General features: G+C 37.7%; 3 protein-coding genes across 3 annotated transcripts; all 3 read right to left on the bottom strand.

Annotated features, from left to right (window-relative positions):
• Positions 1-7: 7 nt before the first annotated feature.
• Positions 8-3,012, bottom strand: LOC137949592 (sugar carrier protein A). The gene is made up of 4 exons (XM_068795679.1): positions 2,601-3,012; positions 2,114-2,433; positions 661-1,287; positions 8-557 (listed from the first exon to the last, which is right to left on the bottom strand). Exons 1-4 carry the CDS (start codon positions 2,743-2,745, stop codon positions 84-86), a joined length of 1,566 nt encoding a protein of 521 aa, XP_068651780.1. The 5' UTR covers positions 2,746-3,012; the 3' UTR covers positions 8-83.
• Positions 3,013-7,747: 4,735 nt separating this feature from the next.
• Positions 7,748-8,948, bottom strand: LOC137950256 (transcription factor MYB4-like). The gene is made up of 3 exons (XM_068796641.1): positions 8,816-8,948; positions 8,470-8,599; positions 7,748-8,237 (listed from the first exon to the last, which is right to left on the bottom strand). The coding sequence occupies exons 1-3, from the start codon at positions 8,946-8,948 to the stop codon at positions 7,748-7,750; spliced, it is 753 nt and encodes a 250-aa protein (XP_068652742.1).
• Positions 8,949-13,672: 4,724 nt separating this feature from the next.
• Positions 13,673-14,926, bottom strand: LOC137950255 (transcription factor MYB14-like). Its single transcript, XM_068796640.1, has 3 exons — positions 14,794-14,926; positions 14,511-14,640; positions 13,673-14,177 (listed from the first exon to the last, which is right to left on the bottom strand). Exons 1-3 carry the CDS (start codon positions 14,924-14,926, stop codon positions 13,673-13,675), a joined length of 768 nt encoding a protein of 255 aa, XP_068652741.1.
• Positions 14,927-20,655: the final 5,729 nt, after the last annotated feature.

Here is a 20,655-nt window from a genome sequence, read left to right as displayed (position 1 = left end):
TCTAAATTACCTTCTTAACTTGACATAAACTTGGAGCTTTATTTAGTCGGCCTTTCAGCCTACGTCCTTATTTAGCACGCCTTTCAACCTGAAGGCTGTAAAACTTCTTTCCCAGAATCCCCCAATTCACTTCCGTCAACCTCCGGAGGTTCCGGCATCAATTTCTTCCAGAACCAGTGTTTTCTCCAGAGAAGCACCATTTCTTCAATTGGGATACCCTTGGTCTCCGGCAAGAAGACGTAAACGAATAATGTCATGATTGTAATCCACCCTGCAAAGAAGAGGAAGATCCCAAACTTGAAGGCGCAGAGCATAGACAGGAAAGACTGGGCGATGGCAAAGGTGAAGAGCAGATTGACGGAGACTGTTATGCTCTGGCCTGCAGAACGGGTCTCCAAGGGGAATATCTCGCTTGGCACTGTCCAACCAAGAGGACCCCATGACCACCCAAATGCAGCCACGAATAGGCAGATGACGATTACCACCAGCACCGAGAAGCTCTTGGTGAGTTCCTTATCAGTTCCAAATTTAAGACCCAGAATTATAGCTAAAGTAAGCTGTTCCAGAACAACAAAAATAAAAATAAAAAATCCATATTTAAATCATTTATTTTTCCTGAAAGATTAATGCGGAGAAATTTTATGTTATCAGATTATTTACCTGACATATTATCATTTGAACTCCACCAGCAATCAGGAGAACTCTCCGTCCCAGCCTATCGACTGTGGCAATCGAAACGAGTGTCGAAAGAGCCAGAACCGCGCCAGTCATCACCGAAGAGTAGAGTGAAGCATGCCCTCCAAAACCCAAACTCTGGAACAAGACCGGAGCATAGAAGAGGATGGAGTTGATGCCAGTCAGGATTTGAAAGGTAGGCATGAAAATAGCCATCACCAACTGTGGTCGATTCCTAATCTCCAAAATGTTCCGAAAAGGGTGTTTGATCGAATTCGCAAACTCGCTTGCCTCGATCATGTCCTGGAATTCGGCATCTACATTGTGGGTACCCCTTATTTTCTCAAGAACTCCTCGACCTTTGTCTTTTGAGCCTTGTTCGATGAGACTGTTGGGAGTCTCCGGGAGAAGAAAACCACCCAATGTCATCAAAAGCGCAGGGGCGGCCGCAAGGCCAAGGGAGAGGCGCCATCCCCATGGCTTGATCCTCTCTGTTCCGTAGTTGATCATGTTGGCTGTAAAGATGCCGAGAGTGGTGGCTAGCTGAAACATCATGTTGAGTGCTCCACGAAGGTGCGCCGGCGCCATCTCCGATAAGTAGAGAGGTACTGCCTTTGGACATGGTTATCAGACCAAAATTTCAGAGATTCAATTTCGAATTCAATTACCCTTGCTTTGAAGTGAACTGAAACACGAGTTAAACTGATCTAATAATTGCAGTAAAGTTTGGTCGAGAAAAGACCTCCTTTTCCACAACGACAAGAGCCTCAACTGATTATCACTTTACAGAAAAAAAGATACAGATTTATTTTGAAAAGGAGGTTTGGTCGCATCACTTTTGCAGAAAGCCTATCAAAGTGGAAGATCGCTGTCCACTATGGTACAAGGATAACTCCACTTTGCTCTAAGATACCATGTCAAATAAAAGAATGAACAGGAATTGAAACAGAACTCTCAGAGCTGTATTAAATTGATTTCTGTGTTGGACATGGCGATGAGTGTAGCTATTTATAGACGGAGAAATACTCAAGATTGAACTAAATCAACGATGAATCCGGGAAGTCCCAACTTCCCGGACACGAGCAAGTGAAATCTGGGAAGTTGGAAAATCCCGGATACTGCATGAATGTCTTCACAATGTGCGAGAGCTGAGTGGTGCTAGCTCTTCTACATCTTACAGTCTAATTGAACTCAAGCTAGTGAGGTCACAAGCTTGAGTTCTTTCAGTAAACTCAAGCTGTAAACTGTAATCTTACACAGTGACGGCTGGGAGTTTCCTTGTCAAAGGAGTCGGTCCCGCCACTCCATGAACCGAGAGTTATTATCAAGGCATGGAGTGCTTTCGCTTGACAGCAGCCGCCTGCCGCTCTCAATTGCAAGGAAGGCTTTCAAGATTTTAGCCCAGAAAAGAAAAGAAAAAATGAACAGTACGCAGTACCTGGTTTCCGAAACCAATTCCGACTCCGAGCATGATCCGACCCAAAAGAAGCATTGCCAAATTGATAGCGCCTGCGTTGAGGATTGCTCCGATGAGAAAGCTTATCCCTCCGCAGATAATACTCATCCGGCGTCCATACTTTCTTGTTACAGGGGAGGCACCCAGAGAGGCAATAAGGCCGGCGACATAAAGGGAAGACGTAAATGCGGCGAGCCCTTGATTATTGTATTTGCAATAATTATTCTCGGTTGAGTGGTTCTTTCTCTCGAAAACAGCTGGGAAGAACTTCTTCAAAAAGGGATCCATGGATGTCACACCTCCTGTTAAATATCAATACCTTCGGATGAAGAACCAAATCAAAGAGAAACTTGGAGCAGATAACCAGAGATGAGAAATCAAAGCGATTACCCAGAATTCCGGTCGTAACAGAAAGAAAGAAAACCGGGAGCGGGGAAGATAACCAGAGACAGGAAATCGAAGCCATTACCCGAGATTCCGATATCGTAACCAAAGATGGCGCCGCCTACAGCAGCGACTGTGCAAGCCATAACCACGAACAGGGTGACCTTCCCCTTGTACTGGCCGGCTCTCTCCTTAGCCACTCCCGCCGGCGCATAAGATCCACCCGCCATTTTTGCACTATTCCTCCGAACAACCCCAGAAATCGCTAGGAACTGAGAAGCTCTAGCCAAAACATAAAAAACAGAAAACACGCTTCTCTCCTGGTTCCTGAGACTAAACTACAAAAGCTACTTCGTCGAAGAAATTCAGCCTCTTGATTTGTGGGTCAACTGAATCTCGATTGGAGAATGATTAGCCACACCTCCCATATATTTTAAAGGCTGAAATGCTCTCATGTGGGAGGAATGATTGACTATCGATCAGACCAACACTAAGAAATATCAAGAAAGCACCTAATGGGTATTCTTGCTTTGCTTTCATCTTTTTCCTCTCTAGTTGATAACTCCTAATTTAATAGGAGGACAGTTTTTTAGGGAATCTCGGCAGATTGGGCTCTCCTGTTCTGGTTTGCTGTGATCGTTTCTACAGACGCCTGGCAGGCTCCACTCTGTTTCAAAAGAGAATATGACCGTTGTTGCTGGCAACGTGTCTTGTAACGGCAAATACGGGGCTGACGTATAAATGCATCAGGTTTGGTTATTTCCCCTTCTTTTCCTTCTTCTTTAGTCTCTCTCTTTTCTAAGTGGTTATCCCCAAATAGGACAGACAATGGCCCTTTCACTATAAAATATTTTTGGACATAAATAAAAATCTACAGTGCCAAGTTAAAAAATGATACAGTTACATGATAAAATCTAAATGTGTTCGATATAAGAAGTCCTTTATCATCACTATCACAACATCAAAAGAGGTCTCTTTGTTATTTGCATGCTTTGCCGCATAAGAAATTGACAAATTAGACAAAGAATTGCCTTCATAGCAATATGATAACAAAAGCTCCTTGGACATAAGCTTTTAATTGTCAGACTCTAGAGCTTCACATAGTCTGTCAGTTAGTGCTTGCAAAGGTGACTTGAATAACAGCTGATTCCATGATAAAAAAAAAAATCTAAAACTGAAAACATACAAACAAACAACAATGCTACTCTGACAAGAAAAATAAGCATTTTTCTTTCTGAGAGAGGGGCGGCAAGAGAAAGAGACGACGAGAGAAACTGAGAGGGACGACAGTTGGGGGAAACAGAGAAAAGGGAGATGACGGGAAAAGAGAAACGGCAACAAAGGAGATATGGAGGTGCACAGTTGAAGCAGAGAGGAAAAAAAAAGCCGAGGGACGAGGACACAAAGGAGAACCGGAGAGAGGGTTAGCAGGAAGAGGAGAGGCGACAAACGACGAGCACAGGTAGAGGGAACCCGTCGACCGTCGAGTGAAACGACGAGTGAAAGTGAATTCACTGGTCTAAACGAGGGAATTCAGTGGTGCTAACGGGGCCTTAATCTTTCCCTTTTCTTTTAAGTGGGTGGATCCTCTAATCCTGCATACGGCAACTTCTCCTAGGTTGCATTTCTGGAAAGCAAAAAAAAAAAAAAAGTGGGAAAGCAGGAAGAAGAAGGACAAAGACTGAATTGATGAAAATGAAGAAAAAGAACAAGAGCAAGGACGATCAGCAAAGAAGACGATCGGGAAGACAAACTGGACTACTTTGAACTTATCTAGAGAATCCTTTTTTAAAGTTTATTATGGAGCGTGAACTTCAAAATTTAAATAGGTCATGTGTTGTTAGAACAGGTTATGAGCCAGTACCCAGACGACCGAAATACTTTGTCATTGTGATTGCGGATGAACTATCTCTCTGTGCCGGGAGAAAAAGCTTCTGCATTGTCGGTAAAATACAAAAGAGCCAAATGGGGGCTTTCACTTTCAGTTTCAAGCAATTGGCTTTTATAAGCTCTGTGACGGCTTTTAAATGCAAAAGATGGATAAGGGAAAGGGAAAGTTGGTCTCACACCAGCTCAAAAATTTTATGATGAAGAAAGACTGGGCCTCTCCCTTCTAGAGAGGGCTAACAATGACTACTAAGTTAAAAAAAAGTCTCTTTACTAATTAATAAAAGCAAGATTTTTATACTTACTATCTATTTTGGATTATCTTTTAACACTCTCTTTCACATGTAGCCTTTCTTTTATAGTTATACACGTAGACATTTTGGATGGAGGTAGGGGTGGCTTCGAATGGAGCCGGCTTGCGAGCGGCTCGAGTTCGGCTCGATTCAATTCGGTATCTTTCGAGCTCGAGCTAAGCTTGAGAACCGAAATCGGCTCGTTTGAGTTAACGAGCCGAGCTCGACCGAATCAAAGTTTGGCTCGAAAGCTCGCGAACCGGCTCGTTAACGGGTGAGTCGTGGGATCGGGATCGGGAGTGGGATTGGGAGCGAGAGCGGGGGAGAGGGAGGGGAGGGGGGAGCGGGATGACGCCGAGCCCTTCTTGTCCGCCACTCTGGTCGCCACTATCGCCGTCAACAACTCCTCGTTGGCCACTACATCCCCTTCCCTCTGATTTCTTCCTCTTCCTTTGATTTCTTCCCCTTCCTCTGATTTCTTCGCCTCCTCTGTTTTCATCACCGCCGCTTCCATCACCACTACCTCCATCATCAACGATAGGTCCTCGCCGGCGCCGCACCTTCGCTCTGCGTCGTCTCGGCGGAAAACTAGAGTGAGAGTCAACGACGGAGAAATAATTTCGCTCCTCGATACCTAAGGTGGGAGAAATAATTTTTTTCCCCTCCCACCAAACGATTTCGTAAGTGTGAGATCTAACGGATGATTTTGCACGTGTGAGATCTAAACCAACGATTTTGCATGTGTGAGATCATAAACAAGTTTAAAAAAAAAAAACTCTTTTGTCCCTTCCTCGTCGCTCTTCAAAAAATTGAAAAAATACATTTTAGTAGAAATACATTTCTAGAGATTATTAGTGGTTTTTTCAATAAATGTTGAAGAGATATTTTTAGTAGAAATATAAAGACCATTAGTGCCTCATGTTTTTTGGAAATATTTTTCTAATTAGAAATTTTAATTAAAAAATCATATAATTTTCTAAGTAAATTTTTTTCCAAGATGGGCTAGAAAATCGTATAGAAAAATTTTGAATCAGTATTTGACAGTTGATGCTATAATACTTTTAGCATGAAGCAATTTTCATAGCAATTTTGTGTTTGACATTTTATTTGATTAAAAATTTATCGATAAGTATAGTAATATATTAGATTGATAATTAATTTTTATTTATTTCCCTAAAAGTAGCAATAAGAGGTCCATTTAATTTTCCTAAGAAAATTTTAAAATATTTCTAGTAATTTTCTAGTAAGTCTCTAATAGTAATAGGATTTTGTTTACAGTTTTTTTTTTTAAAATGTGTATCCTAGGAAAAATATTTCTAGTTTTTCCTAGAATATAGATTTTCAATCAGGGCACCAAGGATGCCATAGTAAATTTATGGCCAGATTTAAAAATTACAAAATAAGCTAGACAACATTTGGGGTAAAAAAGATTAATATTGGTGAGTTTTAATATATTATCGAGATTCAATCCCGAACCTCCCCTATCATTTTTTTTTAAATGTATACATAATTTTATAGATAATTTATTTGACATATATTTTATGTAGAGTATTAAATGTATGTTAACCTTGAACTCGGTTAAAATTATTATGCTCGAGCTCGACTACAATTTTATAGTTTGTAAATTTATAATAGATTATAGTTTTTATTTGGGTGATTGTAATTTGAAAGTGATATTTCATTTAATTTTGTTGTGTTTGATTATTGTATGGAGTTTATTCATAATGTTACGAAGTGTATGGAGTGTTTAGACTATTTTATGGAGTGCATAAATAATTTCATGGAGTATTTATGGAATGTTTATGTAGGTATTATGTATATAGATTATGCCCAATTTTAAGTAGAGGTCATGCCGAATTTTATACAAGTATTATATACATAGATTATGCTCAATTTTAAGTAGAGGTCATGTCCAATCTTATACATGTATTATATATATGTATATAGGTTATGCCCAATTTTATGTAAATTGTATGCATAATTTTATATACAATTTATTTGATATATATTTTTTGAAGAGTTTTAAATGTATGTTGAAGCTCAAGCTCGGCTCGAACTCGGTTAAAATTTTTTGGACTCAAGCTCAATAAAAATTTTAGGCTCGAGACAAATCTCGGCTCGAAATATTTAAATCAAGCTTGTCTCGAACATAAGCAGGTTCGGGCTCGGCTCGGCTCGATGCCACCCCTAGATGGAGACCTATGTATGAGAAGTTGACTTTAATATCATATGAAATTGGGTATAATATTCATCCAAAAATAACTAACCAAATTATAAAACTTATTTTTGAGCTAATAAATTCAAGATTTACGTACTTAATAGTCTATGCAAGACCATTCTTTAACATATAAAAAATTAATTAAGCCAGTGTGGTACAAAAATGTCAACCCAAATAGGCCTAAGGATACTAATATCGCTTGTGTCATAAATTAATTAGTGTGGTTTACATTAACAACTTTGTGTCAATCGCAGATAACCGTTCACTTACCGCTTAAGCATGCATTTTTTACATTAAAAAAACCGATTTGGCGGAGAGATGATGGATCATGAATGGGCTAGCTACCATACAATATTTAAACGCGAAAACCGCCCTGTGCTGAGAGAATAAAGTAAGACTTGGGGTAGGAACGAGTTTGAAGTCTTTTTTAAGTTTAAGACGACGCCAGATTCCTTAAAATATCTCTGAACTGATATGAACTGATTGATGGGGAGGGGGAGGCGGTAGGTGGCGGCGGGCTTTTCTCATTCCTCCAACCAATGAATTTTTACTGTTTCAGAGGAATCGAAATGATCTCCTTCCTTTTAGTACTCGTCGTTGCTTTGTCTATTGTCACTTCTGTTAGAAGAAACAGTTTGATTGTTACTTAACCTGTGACGAATAAAGAGTACACCTAAAACCAAACAATCATCGGTTGTAGCTTACAAGACAAACTCAATCCATCAATCGATCGATGATGGGATTTGTAATATGTTTCCGTCACCAGTTTTAGTAATCCCATAACCAAATCGTTTCAGATCCACCCTTGTCATTTAGCTACTTTCTCAACGACTGCTACTGTAATAAGCTCCAGATATCAATGCCGTAGTCACTGTCAGTAGCGGCGGAGGGTTGAGCGGCCTGCATTTCAAGTTGAGGCTCGCCGGACTCCATCAAGAGACCGTCGCACCAAAACTTGTCGTACAAGTCCTGCATAATATTGTCCGGAAGATCATGATATTTGTTTAATTCATGCACATTCGTGTTATCGTGTTGTTGCCTTAGATACCAATCGGAGACAATGGAAGAGAAGTTCCCATTGGATTCTTGTGAGGAGTTGTAGCCTGAACTCTCCAATCCCATGTCAGTCTTACCATCCAGGTGCGAGGTAGAATTCTGAGATTCTCTTATGTTAATGTCATTAAACGTGGGCGTTTCTGCGGATGGGCCTTTGGCATCCTCAAAAGTTGCCGACTGTTTCTGTCTTTTCTTGAGGTGGGTGTGCCAAATATTTTTTATTTCGTTGTCTGTTCGTCCAGGTAGTTTTGCTGCAATTATAGACCACCTGCAGAAAAAATAAAGTACAGGTTTATAAACATTAGTCTAATTGATTGATCATGTGATTGTTTTCATCAATTGTCACTCAAACTGCCACATAGTTGCCTGAACAAAACTAAAGAGGTTGAACGAACTCAAGTTTTCGCCATGGCTGAAGAGAAAGCAACTTTTGTTTCTTCCCAAACGGCAGGAGAGAGGGAGAAAAAGAAGTGAAAAACGAATAGTTATATATATGTTACCTGTTCCCATGCTTCGCATGTAACTGAAGAATAGTTTCTTCTTCTTCCTTGCTGTAGTTCCCTCGTCTAACACTCGGGTTCAAGTAGTTGATCCACCTGAATCTGCAGCTTTTCCCACATCTCAGTAGACCTGAACAGAAAGTTGTCGTTAGATCTAACACAATTTTTATGGAGATCTTATGGTATCATTTCATGCCACAACCCATTAACCAGTCTTGCTTCATATATATATATCCGATCAGGTACAGAATTCCACAAATCTGAGCAACTTCTTGACACAGGATCCCCCTTCATGAGAATAAGAAAACGCAAAAAGAATAGGTGCCAGAGGAAATTGGGTGTTTACCAGCCCGTTTTGGAAGCGTGCGCCACTTCCCATGTCCATGCTTCAGAACGAAGTCTTTCAAGATTTCATTTTCTTCTGGAGTCCATTTTCCTTTTCTCGACCCAATCTTCTCACAGCAATGAACTCTCCCCATCTTCGGAGAGACGAGCTTTCTTATCGAGAGTCTCCTACAGTCCTCTATCTGTAAGCTTTCAGTTGGAGCTAGTACTATTTATATCCTCTGCCGAAGACTAGGGAAGACTCACAGATGCTGCCAGGAAGCATCAATTCCCAGCACCAAACAAAAACGACATGGAAGGACATCAAGGAAAGATGAATCTAAGAGAGGGAGTGACGTGGGTCTGGTGATGCACCACAGTCAATGGTCTCCAAAATGCACGTGACAGGACAGGGAGTACAGAAAAACGAGTCAGGTTTTACTATTGGAAAGAAAAGACAAGCAGAAAAAGAAGAAAAAGACGACCGGACTGACAAAACGACAAGAACAATAGAATAGGGACGTTCTATGAGGTGCGATTCAGTTCTTCCAGGAATTGATAGGAAGACCGCGTCTGCCATTATGAAATGATTCTCTTTGATAGACAATGAAGTCATGGCTACGTTTTCAAATCTTAAAACTAGATGGTCAAAACGTGTATTTGATGATATTCCCTGGACGAAAATAATAGGGAAAGACGACTCACAGTCGAAGTTCTTGCACTCTGATCACCTACAGAACTGAAGGATTTGATGATCTAATCTAATCTCTCACATGCGGGTTCCATTACATCTAACTCAAGAATTTTCTACAAATCACGATCAAAACAATTAGGAAATCAAGTTATCTCAAATTACTCAATCATAAGAAAAAGATCAATACAAAATTAAAATCAAAGATCCAAAATCATAAGAAGAAAAAAAGAATGATAGAACTTTATTTTGAATTCCTTTTAAGGTTTTTGCTAAACTTATATAAACCCTTGTAGTCCTTTTAAAAATTCATTCAATACACATAAAAAATTCATCCCTTGCTTTGGCTCTATATCTCTTGGGTTTTTGTCTTGAATATCTTAAAACTCTCTTATTCCTATACTCGTGGCTTAAATTCGTCAAATCGTTCATATAAAGTCCATAACATGATATAATCTGGCACATGGGTAGTTGAAAGAGAGTAATTAATCTGTTTATGATTAGAACTTTGCAAATGGTCTTGTTTTTGTCAAATACTAAAAGAGCCATATGGATCCCGTTTGAAACATTTTGATAGAACTGTCAGAGTGGTTCCATCCACTCTTGTTAGAGTTTGAAGTTTGAGTTAGGTACTTGACTTTCCACACCTTAAATGGCTAGTTTTTTTAGGTTGTATTGGTTAGGTATCTGACTCAAAACTTCGTAGTTAAGGAAGCTTAGACGAGAGTAATTTTAGGATAGGTGACCTCCTATAGAACTTATGAGATAACTAAAGGAATTATATTTATGCAACCGGATTTTGTTGGGGTTTTTAAAGGATACTATTATTATTTATGATAACAAAGAACTTAATTTAATAATCTATCTATTCGGTTCGTTCTGTAAACTGCTTTAAAAAAAAAAAAATTATAAACACACAAAACGTGAAGAAGCACATGAAAAAGGATTAATCAAGGAGAAATTTCTGACTGGTTTCATATAATATTCAACATTCCGAACGCCAGCCTTAAAATCATCGTGAAGGGTCTGACACAGATGTCACTATACACTGACCTATACAACCTCACGAGGCCATGACCTCATAGTCCCACATGTCTAATCCAACCATAATTGTCAATATCGGGATTGGATGGCCGTACGATTCCGCCGAAAGCCATTAGATAATTTAGTAAAACCTTGGCTTCATGGATGAACTGTAATATTTAAATGTGGAAAACGTGGATATATCGCACACTTTAAAATAGACTTAAATTAAAACACGTTACAAGTATACCAGAATCACAATAAGAGTTTTATTTAAATATTTTAAATTTGACCTCGAGCTTAAAATTGGTATCGAGTTTGGGCCTAATAATTTTAATCAAATTCTAACTATATGTTAAATAAATTATATATAAAATTATGCATATATTTTACATAAAATTGAGAATGACCTCTACTTAAAATTGGGCATAAGGGTAGTATCTAATCCAGCTAAGTCTAAACCTTATTCAAGTCGATTTTTATTTAAATATTTTGAACTCGAGCTCGAGTCAACCCTAGCCTCGAACCTAAAATTGTAATCGAACTCAAGCCTAATAATTTTCACTGAGTTTGAGCTCGAGCTTTAGCCGAGTTCGAGCTTAACCTACATTTAATACTCTATATAAAATATATGTCAAATAAATTATATATAAAACTATGTATACATTTTAAAAAAAGAATGATAGGGGAGGTTCAGGATTGAATTTCAATAATGGATTAAAACGCACCAATATTAATCTTTTTTACTCCAAATGTTGTCTAACTTGTTTTGTAATTTTTGAAATTGGCCATAAATTTACTATGGTCTCCTTAGTGCCCCTGGTTGAAAATTTATATTCTAGGAAAAACTAGATTTTTTTTCTATGATACATACTTCCAAAAAAATCATTAAATAAAATCCTATTACAATTAGTGACTTATTAGAAAATTACAAGAAATATTTTAAAATTTTCTTAGGAAAGTTAAATGGACCTCTTATTGCCTCTTCTAGGGAAATAAATAAAAATTAATAATCAATCTAATATATTACTATACTTATCGATAAAATTTTATTCAAATGAAATGTAAAACACAAAATTGCAATGAAAATTGCCTCATGCTAAAAGTATTACAGCATCAATTGTCAAATACTTATTCAAAAAATTTCTATACGGTTTTCTAGCCCATCTTGGTAGGAAAATTTTACTTAGAAAATTATATGATTTTTTTAATAAGAATTTTCAATTAGAAAAATGTTTACAAAAAACATGAGACACTAATAGTCCCTAGGACCTGTCGTCGGGGATGACGGCTGCAATGGAAGCAGCAGCGACGGAAACAGAGGCGAAGGTGAGGGGAGGAAGAAATCGAACGGACTACTACAGAGGCAACCGACGAGCAGCTTTCAACGGCGACAGTGGCGACAACAACATGGGACGGGAGGGGCTCGGCGGTAACGAGGGGAGGAAGAATTTTCCCCCCCCTCACTCCCGCTCCTGGTTCCGGTTCGACCCGTTAACAAGCCGGCTCGCGAGCCGTCGAGCTGAACCTGGATTCGGTCACACTTGGCTCCTTAATTTAAACGAGCTGATCTCGGATCTCGGATCTCGAACTCGGCTCGAAATTCAGGGATACTAAATCGAACCGAGCCACTCGCAAGCTGGCTCGGTTCGAAGCCACCCCTAGTTACAAGTATAAGACTTTTCCTTTCTTTAATTGTCATTCTCTTTCTATTTCATTTTTTCTTTCGGTAGAATAACTGTTGAATTCAGAAGAGGAGGTGGCGAGGAGTGATGACACCTGAAGCTTTGCATTGGTAGTTAAATTTGAAACATTTTAGTTGATGCTGAATATCGAACAAGTCAAAGCAAAGTCCTAAATCATGAGAATGTATACAAAGTAACTATGATCATACTCCAATCATGCTAATAAGTAGAAGTTCTATCTTTTTTAGGAATGTTCATCCGTGTCTGTAAACGAAGAGAGATATAAGCATGGCGGTCTTACTTCCCATTATCTTTGTATGCTTGTGCAGAATGGAGAGGGGGTTGTTGTTTTACTCCTTTCCTATTATTTCTTCACAGGACGGGGAGGACAATGGACCCTTCCCATTCACTCCTTTTTTTGCTAGAGTAGATCCCCTCTCACATATGATTTAGTCTGGCATTGGTTTAGCTAGGTGAACCAGTTCAACAGTAAAGCTAATTAAATCAACCGACTTGGCTACTTTCATTTTCCAGTAGTTTGTAAGTGTTCGAAACCTATGAAAGGTCTAAATTTGCAATATGGTTTCAACAATCGCTTACAGAATATTGGAAGACATCTCAAATTGACATCAAAGTAAATACCTCCCCGACGTAAAAGAGGTAATTAATTTTTTTTCATAAGAACAACACAAGGGTGTAACTAAAGAAAATGATGTGTGTTTACTTATGTCTTTTTTTTTTTTTTACAAAGCTTGTAGTCATTGTAAACCTCATCCCACAACTATAAATAAAGGCTTAAGACATGGGGTAGATCATTAAGTCTTCCCTCTTCCCTCTCAAATTCGTCCCTATAATTTTTCCCTCTCCCAAGCTCTCTCTCTCTCTCTCTCTCTAGCCAACTTCTCTCTTCTCTTTTGTTCTCCTCTTTTTCTTCCCCTTCTCTCTCACCACTTTGGTCAAAGACCTTATCATGCGATCCTAAATCTAACACAATACCTGTTTTTGAAAGGCCATCACTAAAACCCTCTAAATTGAAAAGATGAACTAATTTTTTTTCAAAACCCTAATACCAATCTGCTAGAAGCTGAACTACATGAGTGAGCACAAAGGAGAACAAATTAGGTTAAATCGGAAAAAAAACCCAAGCAATATCCAGTCTTTTGGGAAACCTAGGAATACCACTATAAATAGTTACATTGAACATTTAAGATAAAAAAAAAGGACATTGTTCTAATATGACATCATTGAAGACTCAAACCAGGAGTGTGTAACCTCAAAGTTCATACTATAGATTGTAAGACACCTTATTTAGTATTAAACCCATGTAACTAAGAGCCTCATATATCATATGTCCAACTAGTATAGCATACAAGAAGGAATTATTAAGTTTCCAAACAGTTCTGGTGTATGTATCCAACTAACATAGCATACAAGAAGGGAGAATTCAGTTTCCAAACAATTCTGCTGATCTTTTACCATATCAGCCCCAAATATCAATGCCGTAGTTACTGTAAGTTTCATGTGCCCAAAGATAATCCCCATGGGCGGATTGAACGTGCGGTATTTCCAATTGAGGTTCGCCAGCCAGCATCAAGAGGCCATCGGACCAGAGGTTGTCGAAGAAGCACTCCGGCATAATATTCTCTGAAAGATCATGATATTTGTTGAAATCGTATACATCAATGTTACTATTTTCCTCCAAATACCAATTGGAGCTAATGGAAAAGAAGTCGCCGTCAGATTCTTCTTGTGAGGAGTTGTCGCCTGACGTCTCCAATCCCTTGTCAGAGTGCACATCCGGGTTCAAAGTAGAATTCTGAGATTCTCCCAAGTTACTGGCATTAATCGTGGGAGTTTCCGCGGAGGGGCCTTTGGAATCTTCAGAAGTTGCAGAATGTTTCCGTCTTTTCTTGAGATGGGTGTGCCAAACATTTTTTATTTCGTTGTCCGTTCGTCCTGGTAGCTTCGTTGCAATCTCAGACCACCTGCAGAAGAGGAAGATGATAAGAAACATTAGTTTATTTTATTTAGCATGTGATGATTTCTCTTTTCATGTCACTCTGGAAGCCAATAGTTGCTTGAGTTAAAGTAGCAATGTTAATAAACATTTTTGAATGATTTTATGCAAAGACAAATGGGTAGGATGAAAGGATCCAAATGGAGCAAATCGTCTATGCATCTGAGATTGTGATTGATGTTCCAAACAAATGTTAGGTGGTGGAATTTAACATAAAATTTCGACATTGCTGAAGTTGAGTTCATTGCCAAAAGGCAGAGAGAGGGAGAGGAGGAAGTGCAAAATGAATTAGTTGCATTACCTGTTTCCAAGCTTCGCATGTAACTTGATAATGGTTTCTTCTTCTTCCTTGGTGTAGTTCCCTCGTCTAACAGTCGGGTTCAAGTAGTTAGTCCACCTGAATCTGCAGCTTTTTCCGCATCTCGCCAGACCTGGACAGAAAAAGCAAGCTTAGATAATATGATTTCATGCACTGCTCTCATATATGATCTTCTGATCATCTGGGGTTTCTTCCGAATAACGATTTCAGATTAAGGAAAACGGAACAACAAGTACTGAAGTGATTGCAGTAAGTGAGTTTTTACCGGCCCGTTTCGGAAGAGTGCGCCAGTTCCCATGGCCGTATCTCAGAACGAAGGTTTTCAATATCTGATCTTCTTCTGGAGTCCACGCTCCCTTCCTCAATCCGAACTTCTCGCAGCAAGGAAGTCTCACCATCTTAGGAGGACACCGGCGATGCCGTCTTCAAAATCTGCTCTAGTCCTCTACCAGGAAGTTTTCCACTCGAAGCCAGTACTGAATATTTATATCCTGTACTGAAGAAAATGAAAGAGCAGCAGATACTCCACTGAAGGCCTCCCTGATGCTCCCAGGAAACATCAATTTCAACACCAGATATGCATGACTTTTCGGAAGAACCCACGAAGAAGAGGAACAGTAAAAGACCAGTGAAGGCTTAAACTATTACGGATGACACATCTAATATGGCAATTGACGTCGGGCCCAATGACGCAGAGTCAATAGTCAAGTGCATGATGATGGATGAGACGAAACCGAGTAGGGTTTTACGGAAGACAAGGAGAAGCAGAAATACACTCCTTGACCAGACAATAAAATACTAGGAAATGCAATGAATTCTTCCAACGTTTCACATCTTCAAAACATGATGGTCAGACCGTGTCTCTCGTTTATGAAATTTTCTTGAATACTGAATTTTTGTCCACGGTTTCACATCTTAAAATATGATGGTCAGAGCGTGTGTTGGATCCCATATTCCACGCACAAAAATTATAGAAAAAGAAGACGAAAGGGGTCAAGTAATCCTCCCATGGATAGGCCGATAATGGGGACGATTCTCTCTGCTGGTTTTTCCGCAAATGATTCGGAACTATAAGGATTCCCCTCCCATGGAACTGTCCTGAACCACTGTTTGTGATGCCAAATGAAGAGGTAGGAGTGATAATCAGAAACTCGAATTGTAATTCAGGGAAGGAAAACAGTTCATTAAGAATCGGAAAGAGAGGAAAACGAATTAAACCCTGAACTGACAAGTTTTCTGTTGATACGATCCAAGCATCTTAATTGTCAAGTAGGTTTTAATTCTTTCACTGAAGAAAACTATTGAGATCTTCGTTAAACAGCACCGTTGTCGCGATTCTTTAAGATTATTCGGTCCAAGCGTCCCAATTGTCAAGTAGATCCTAATTCTTTCACTGGAGATAACTATTGTCTACATTGTCAGCATAAAAAAAAAAGGGAAAAGAGACGTGGGTTTCTTTGTCAGCGCACCGTCCAAACCTACAACGAAGATTTCACCCCAGCAAATGGGCCAGTTGGGAGATTCTAAGAAAGACGCAATTGACTGGTAGCTTGTTACGTACTGAAAAGTAAAACAAAAACAAAATAAAAACTCGAGAAATAGTTTGTTCAATTAAGGTTTGAAAGCAAATTTAGTCTATCTTAATTCTTAGCAAATATCGAAAGAGGAGAGGTGAGATTTGTTGAAATCCAACGAGACTCAGTCCTTTAAACCGTGTTTGTATCAATGACAAACAACAGGAAAAATAAACTAAGTTTGTGCAGTTTATCAATGAAAAAATAAGCTTATTTCTAACCAGTATGAGCACGAATAAACTAAAATGGGTCTGTAGGGGAAGGAGAGATAAAAATGAACCGAAAAGCTCTAATTAAGTTGGTCTTTGACCACTGTTTTGTCTTTCATTATTTATACAACTTTTCTTTTGTTGCTACAGAGGGCACAAAAATTAAAGTAGATGGTTCGTTCTGAGTTTTACTGGAAGTCTCCGTATATCTCATTGCCAGCTTCATCAGCTTATCTTGACAAATCCTGGTATTTTTACTCTAAACCATGGTATGTATACTTCTCTGATCATCAAACCCCATTTTGATATTTGAACGGTGAGCCGAATTCAAATCAGTACTTGTTTATTGATCTGATAAAGAGAGCAACTGATGGTCTTCTCTTTCTGCCTCGCCATCGAATCATTGGTTTTCCGACGAGGAGACGACTGGTGGTCTTCTCTTCCTGAACCTGAGAGCCAGGTCTCATTGACGCCGCCGTACGTGGACACCCACGAATGACGGCTCGGTTCTTTCACCTGTACTTTCTTGTCAAGCCACGCTACGCGAGTCTCAAGCACTTAACTCTCGGTCGACATATAAGAAAGAGATCATGAGACTGCTTCCTTTCTTCCTCCGGAGATGAACCCTTAGGGGTAGCATCGAGCCGAGCCGAACCCGAATTTGCTCATGTTTGAGTTGAATTTGATTTGAATGTTTTGAGCCAAGCTTCGAGCCGAACCTCGTTTCGAGCCTAAAATTATTATCGAGCTCGAGCCCAATGAGTTCGAGCCGTGCTCGAGCCTCAACATATATTTAAAACTTTTCAAAAAATATATATCGAATAAAATGTATACAAAATTATGCATATATTTTACATAAAATTAGGCATAACCTCTACATAAAATTGGGCATAACTTATATATATATATATATATATATATAATATATGTATAAGATTGGGCATAACCTCTATTTAAAATTGAGCATAATCTATATATATAATACTTGTATAAAATTCGGCATGACCTCTACTTAAAATTGGGCATAATCAATATACATAATACCTGTATAAACACTCCATAAACACTCCATAAAATTGTCTATACATTCTATAAACACTTCATGAAATTGTTTATACACTCCATAAAATAATCTAAACACTCCATACACTGCATAACATTATAAATAAAGTCCATACAATAATCAAACACAACAAAATTAAATAAAATATCACTATCAATTTACAATCACCCAAATAAAAACTATAAATCCTTTAAATAAAATCCTATTACTATTACAGACTTACTAGAAAATTACAAGAAATATTTTAAATTTTTCTTAGGAAAGTTAAATGGACATCTTATTGCCTTTTCTAAGGAAATAAATAAAAATTAATAATTAATCTAATATATTATTATACTTATCGATAAATTTTTAATCACATAAAATGTCAAACACAAAATTACTATGAAAATTGCCTCATGCTCAAAGTATTATATCATCAACTGTCAAATACTTATTCAAAATTTTTCTATATGTTTTTCTAACCCATCTTGGCAAGAAAATCTTACTTGGAAAATTATATGATTTTTTAAAAAGAATTTATAATTAGAAAAATATTTTGAAAAAATATGAGGCACTAATGGTCCCTATATTTCTATTAAAAATGTCTTTTCACATTTATTGAAAAAACCACTAATAGTCTCTAAACGTATTTCTACTAAAATATCTTTTCAATTTATTTAAGAGCCACGAGGAAGGGACAAAATTTTTTTCCTTGTTTATGATCTCGCACGTAGGGGTGGCTTTGAAAAAATTATATATAAAATTATGCATACATTTTTAAAAAATATAATGATAGGGGAGGTTTAGGATTGAATTTCAATAATAGATTAAAATGCACCATTATTAATATTTTTTACTCCAATTGTTGTCTAGCTTGTTTTGTAATTTTTGAATCTGGCCATAATTTATTATGGCCTCTTTAGTACCCCTAGATAAAAATTTATATTATAGGAAAAACGAAAAATATTTTTCCTATGATACATATTCCCAAAAAAACCTTTAAATAAAATCTTATTACTATTAGTGACTTATTAGAAAATTACAGGAAATATTTTAAAATTTTCTTAGGAAAGTTAAATGGACCTTTTATTGTCTCTTCTAGGGAAATAAACAAAAATTAATAATCAATCTAATATATTATTATACTTATCAATAAAATTTTAATTAAATAAAATATCAAACACAAAATTGCAATGAAAATTGCTTCATGCTAAAAGTATTACAGTATCAACTGTTAAATACTTATTCAAAAATTTTCTATACAGTTTTCTACCCCATTTTGGTACGAAAAATCTTACTTAGAAAATTATATGATTTTTATTAAAAAATTCAATTAGAAAAATGTTTAAAAAAAATGAGACACTAATAGTTTATAGAAAATTATTTCTATAAAATTTATTTTTAATTTTTTCCATAGGAAATTTTTTTTTTTAATTTTTTTATTTTATGATCTCGCGAGGAGTGGGGAGATTATTTCTCCCCTGTTCTGGTTTTCCGCCGAGACGACGCGGAGGGAAGGGGGTTACGGCGCCAGGGAGGACCTATCGTCGGGGATGACGGCCACGACGGAGTCGGCGGCGACGGAAGCGGCGGCGACGGAAACAGAGGCGACGACGAGGAGAGGAAGAAATCGAACGGATGGCCACAGAGGCGGCCGGCGAGCAGCTACGACGGCGGTAGAGGCGCCGACAACAACCGATGGGAGGGGTCGGCAGTGATGAGGGGGAAGGAAAATTTTTCCCCCCCCTCACTCTCGCTCCCGCTCCCACTCCCATGCTCACTCACGATCCCGTTACCGATTCATATTGATCCGACTCATTTCGAGCCGGCTCGCGAGCTGACGAACCTAACTTAGCTTCGGTCGAGCTCGGCTTGTTAAGGTAAACAAGCCAGTTTTGGTGCTCGAGCTCACAAACTGAGCCGGATCGCGAATCGGCTCGGTTCGAAGCCACCCCTACGCCTGGCCCTCCGAGATAGAATTTTCAGGAGGTTGAAACGCTTACATAGAGTTCCACCTCGTGGAGGAGGCTGAATGGAGGCCGCTACAGCTGTTTCCGCAGGCGGTGGATCGACATCATGAGAAGCTATTCCGTAGCTGGGTCTCTCTCTTGGCATTTGGCAGTTCTGCTTGCAATCCATTCTGCTAATGAAGCAACGTATGGATTTATAAAAACAGTTTAAAAGATCGAAAGACGAATTTATCGAATATGTGACCCATCTTTGGCTTCGAAGGTTGCTTGCAGTAAAACGAAAACCCAGTTGGCCAGGAAATTGTCTGCAGTAGGATAAGTGAGTAGGATAAGTGGACTCCACTTTTCAAAAAAATTCCGGGTGAGAAAAGAAAAGCTTACGTGAATTCAATCAAGATTTTATTTCTTATTCTCTTATCAAAGCTGATACTAACCTTTTATGTAAATGTTACTATAATAGGAGCTTATTTTTTAGTGATTTTTCTTTTTACATGTTGAGAATTTAATATCAACCGGGTCGGCTGACTATTCTGCAATTGGTGGAATACAAAACCTTATTTCTTTCTACGGCCTAACTATTCTGCAATTGGTGGATGACAAAACCTTGGGGCTCAGACTTTGGAAGAAATATTAAAAGGAATTTTACTAAACAACAAATTTTAAAAATATATATTTATGAAAATAACTAATTTTGAAAATTTTAAAAATATCAAATATTGACCTGTCAGCTTCAATGTACAGTCCAAAAAAACAAGTCATATTTGACCACTTGCGTGTCAACACATCATCATAACATGTAATCTCCCTAAGGAACTAATGACGCGTCATCATCCACATCTTCAAATACGCCAGCATGTCATAGCCACATCACCACACCTTTCTTTTTTTCATTTTCTTTTCTTTATTGATTTAAGTTTTTTTGTAATTTAAAAAATATTTGAAAACATTAATTTTAGTTTTTAAAAATATATTTTTTTGGTAAACATTTCATGACCTTCTATTTATTCTAATAAAAATATAAATTTTCTATATTAATTATTTTAAAATAATTTTATAATGTAATAAAAACATATCTAAAAATTATTTTGTAAAATGTACTTTTCATTATTGATTTAAAATATTTAATAATTTAAATTTTATTTTTATAAAATTATTTTAGATCATAATTGTTGGTACATAGTTCTTTACCTTCTGTTGATTGAAATAAAGTATAAAATTTGTATATTAATTATTAAAAAAAGCATATTCAAATCTAATTGACACCTTTGATTATCGATTCAAGATATTTTTAAAATGTAAAAATATTTTTGTGAAAGTTATTTTAGTGTT

This window comes from Aristolochia californica, unplaced genomic scaffold, assembly GCF_029961685.1.
Source record: "Aristolochia californica isolate CCGP_79_NKW_82.1479 unplaced genomic scaffold, dmAriCali1.0.hap1 SCAF_14, whole genome shotgun sequence".
NCBI lineage: Eukaryota > Viridiplantae > Streptophyta > Magnoliopsida > Piperales > Aristolochiaceae > Aristolochia > Aristolochia californica.
This window is presented reverse-complemented; position numbering and strand designations above follow the sequence as displayed.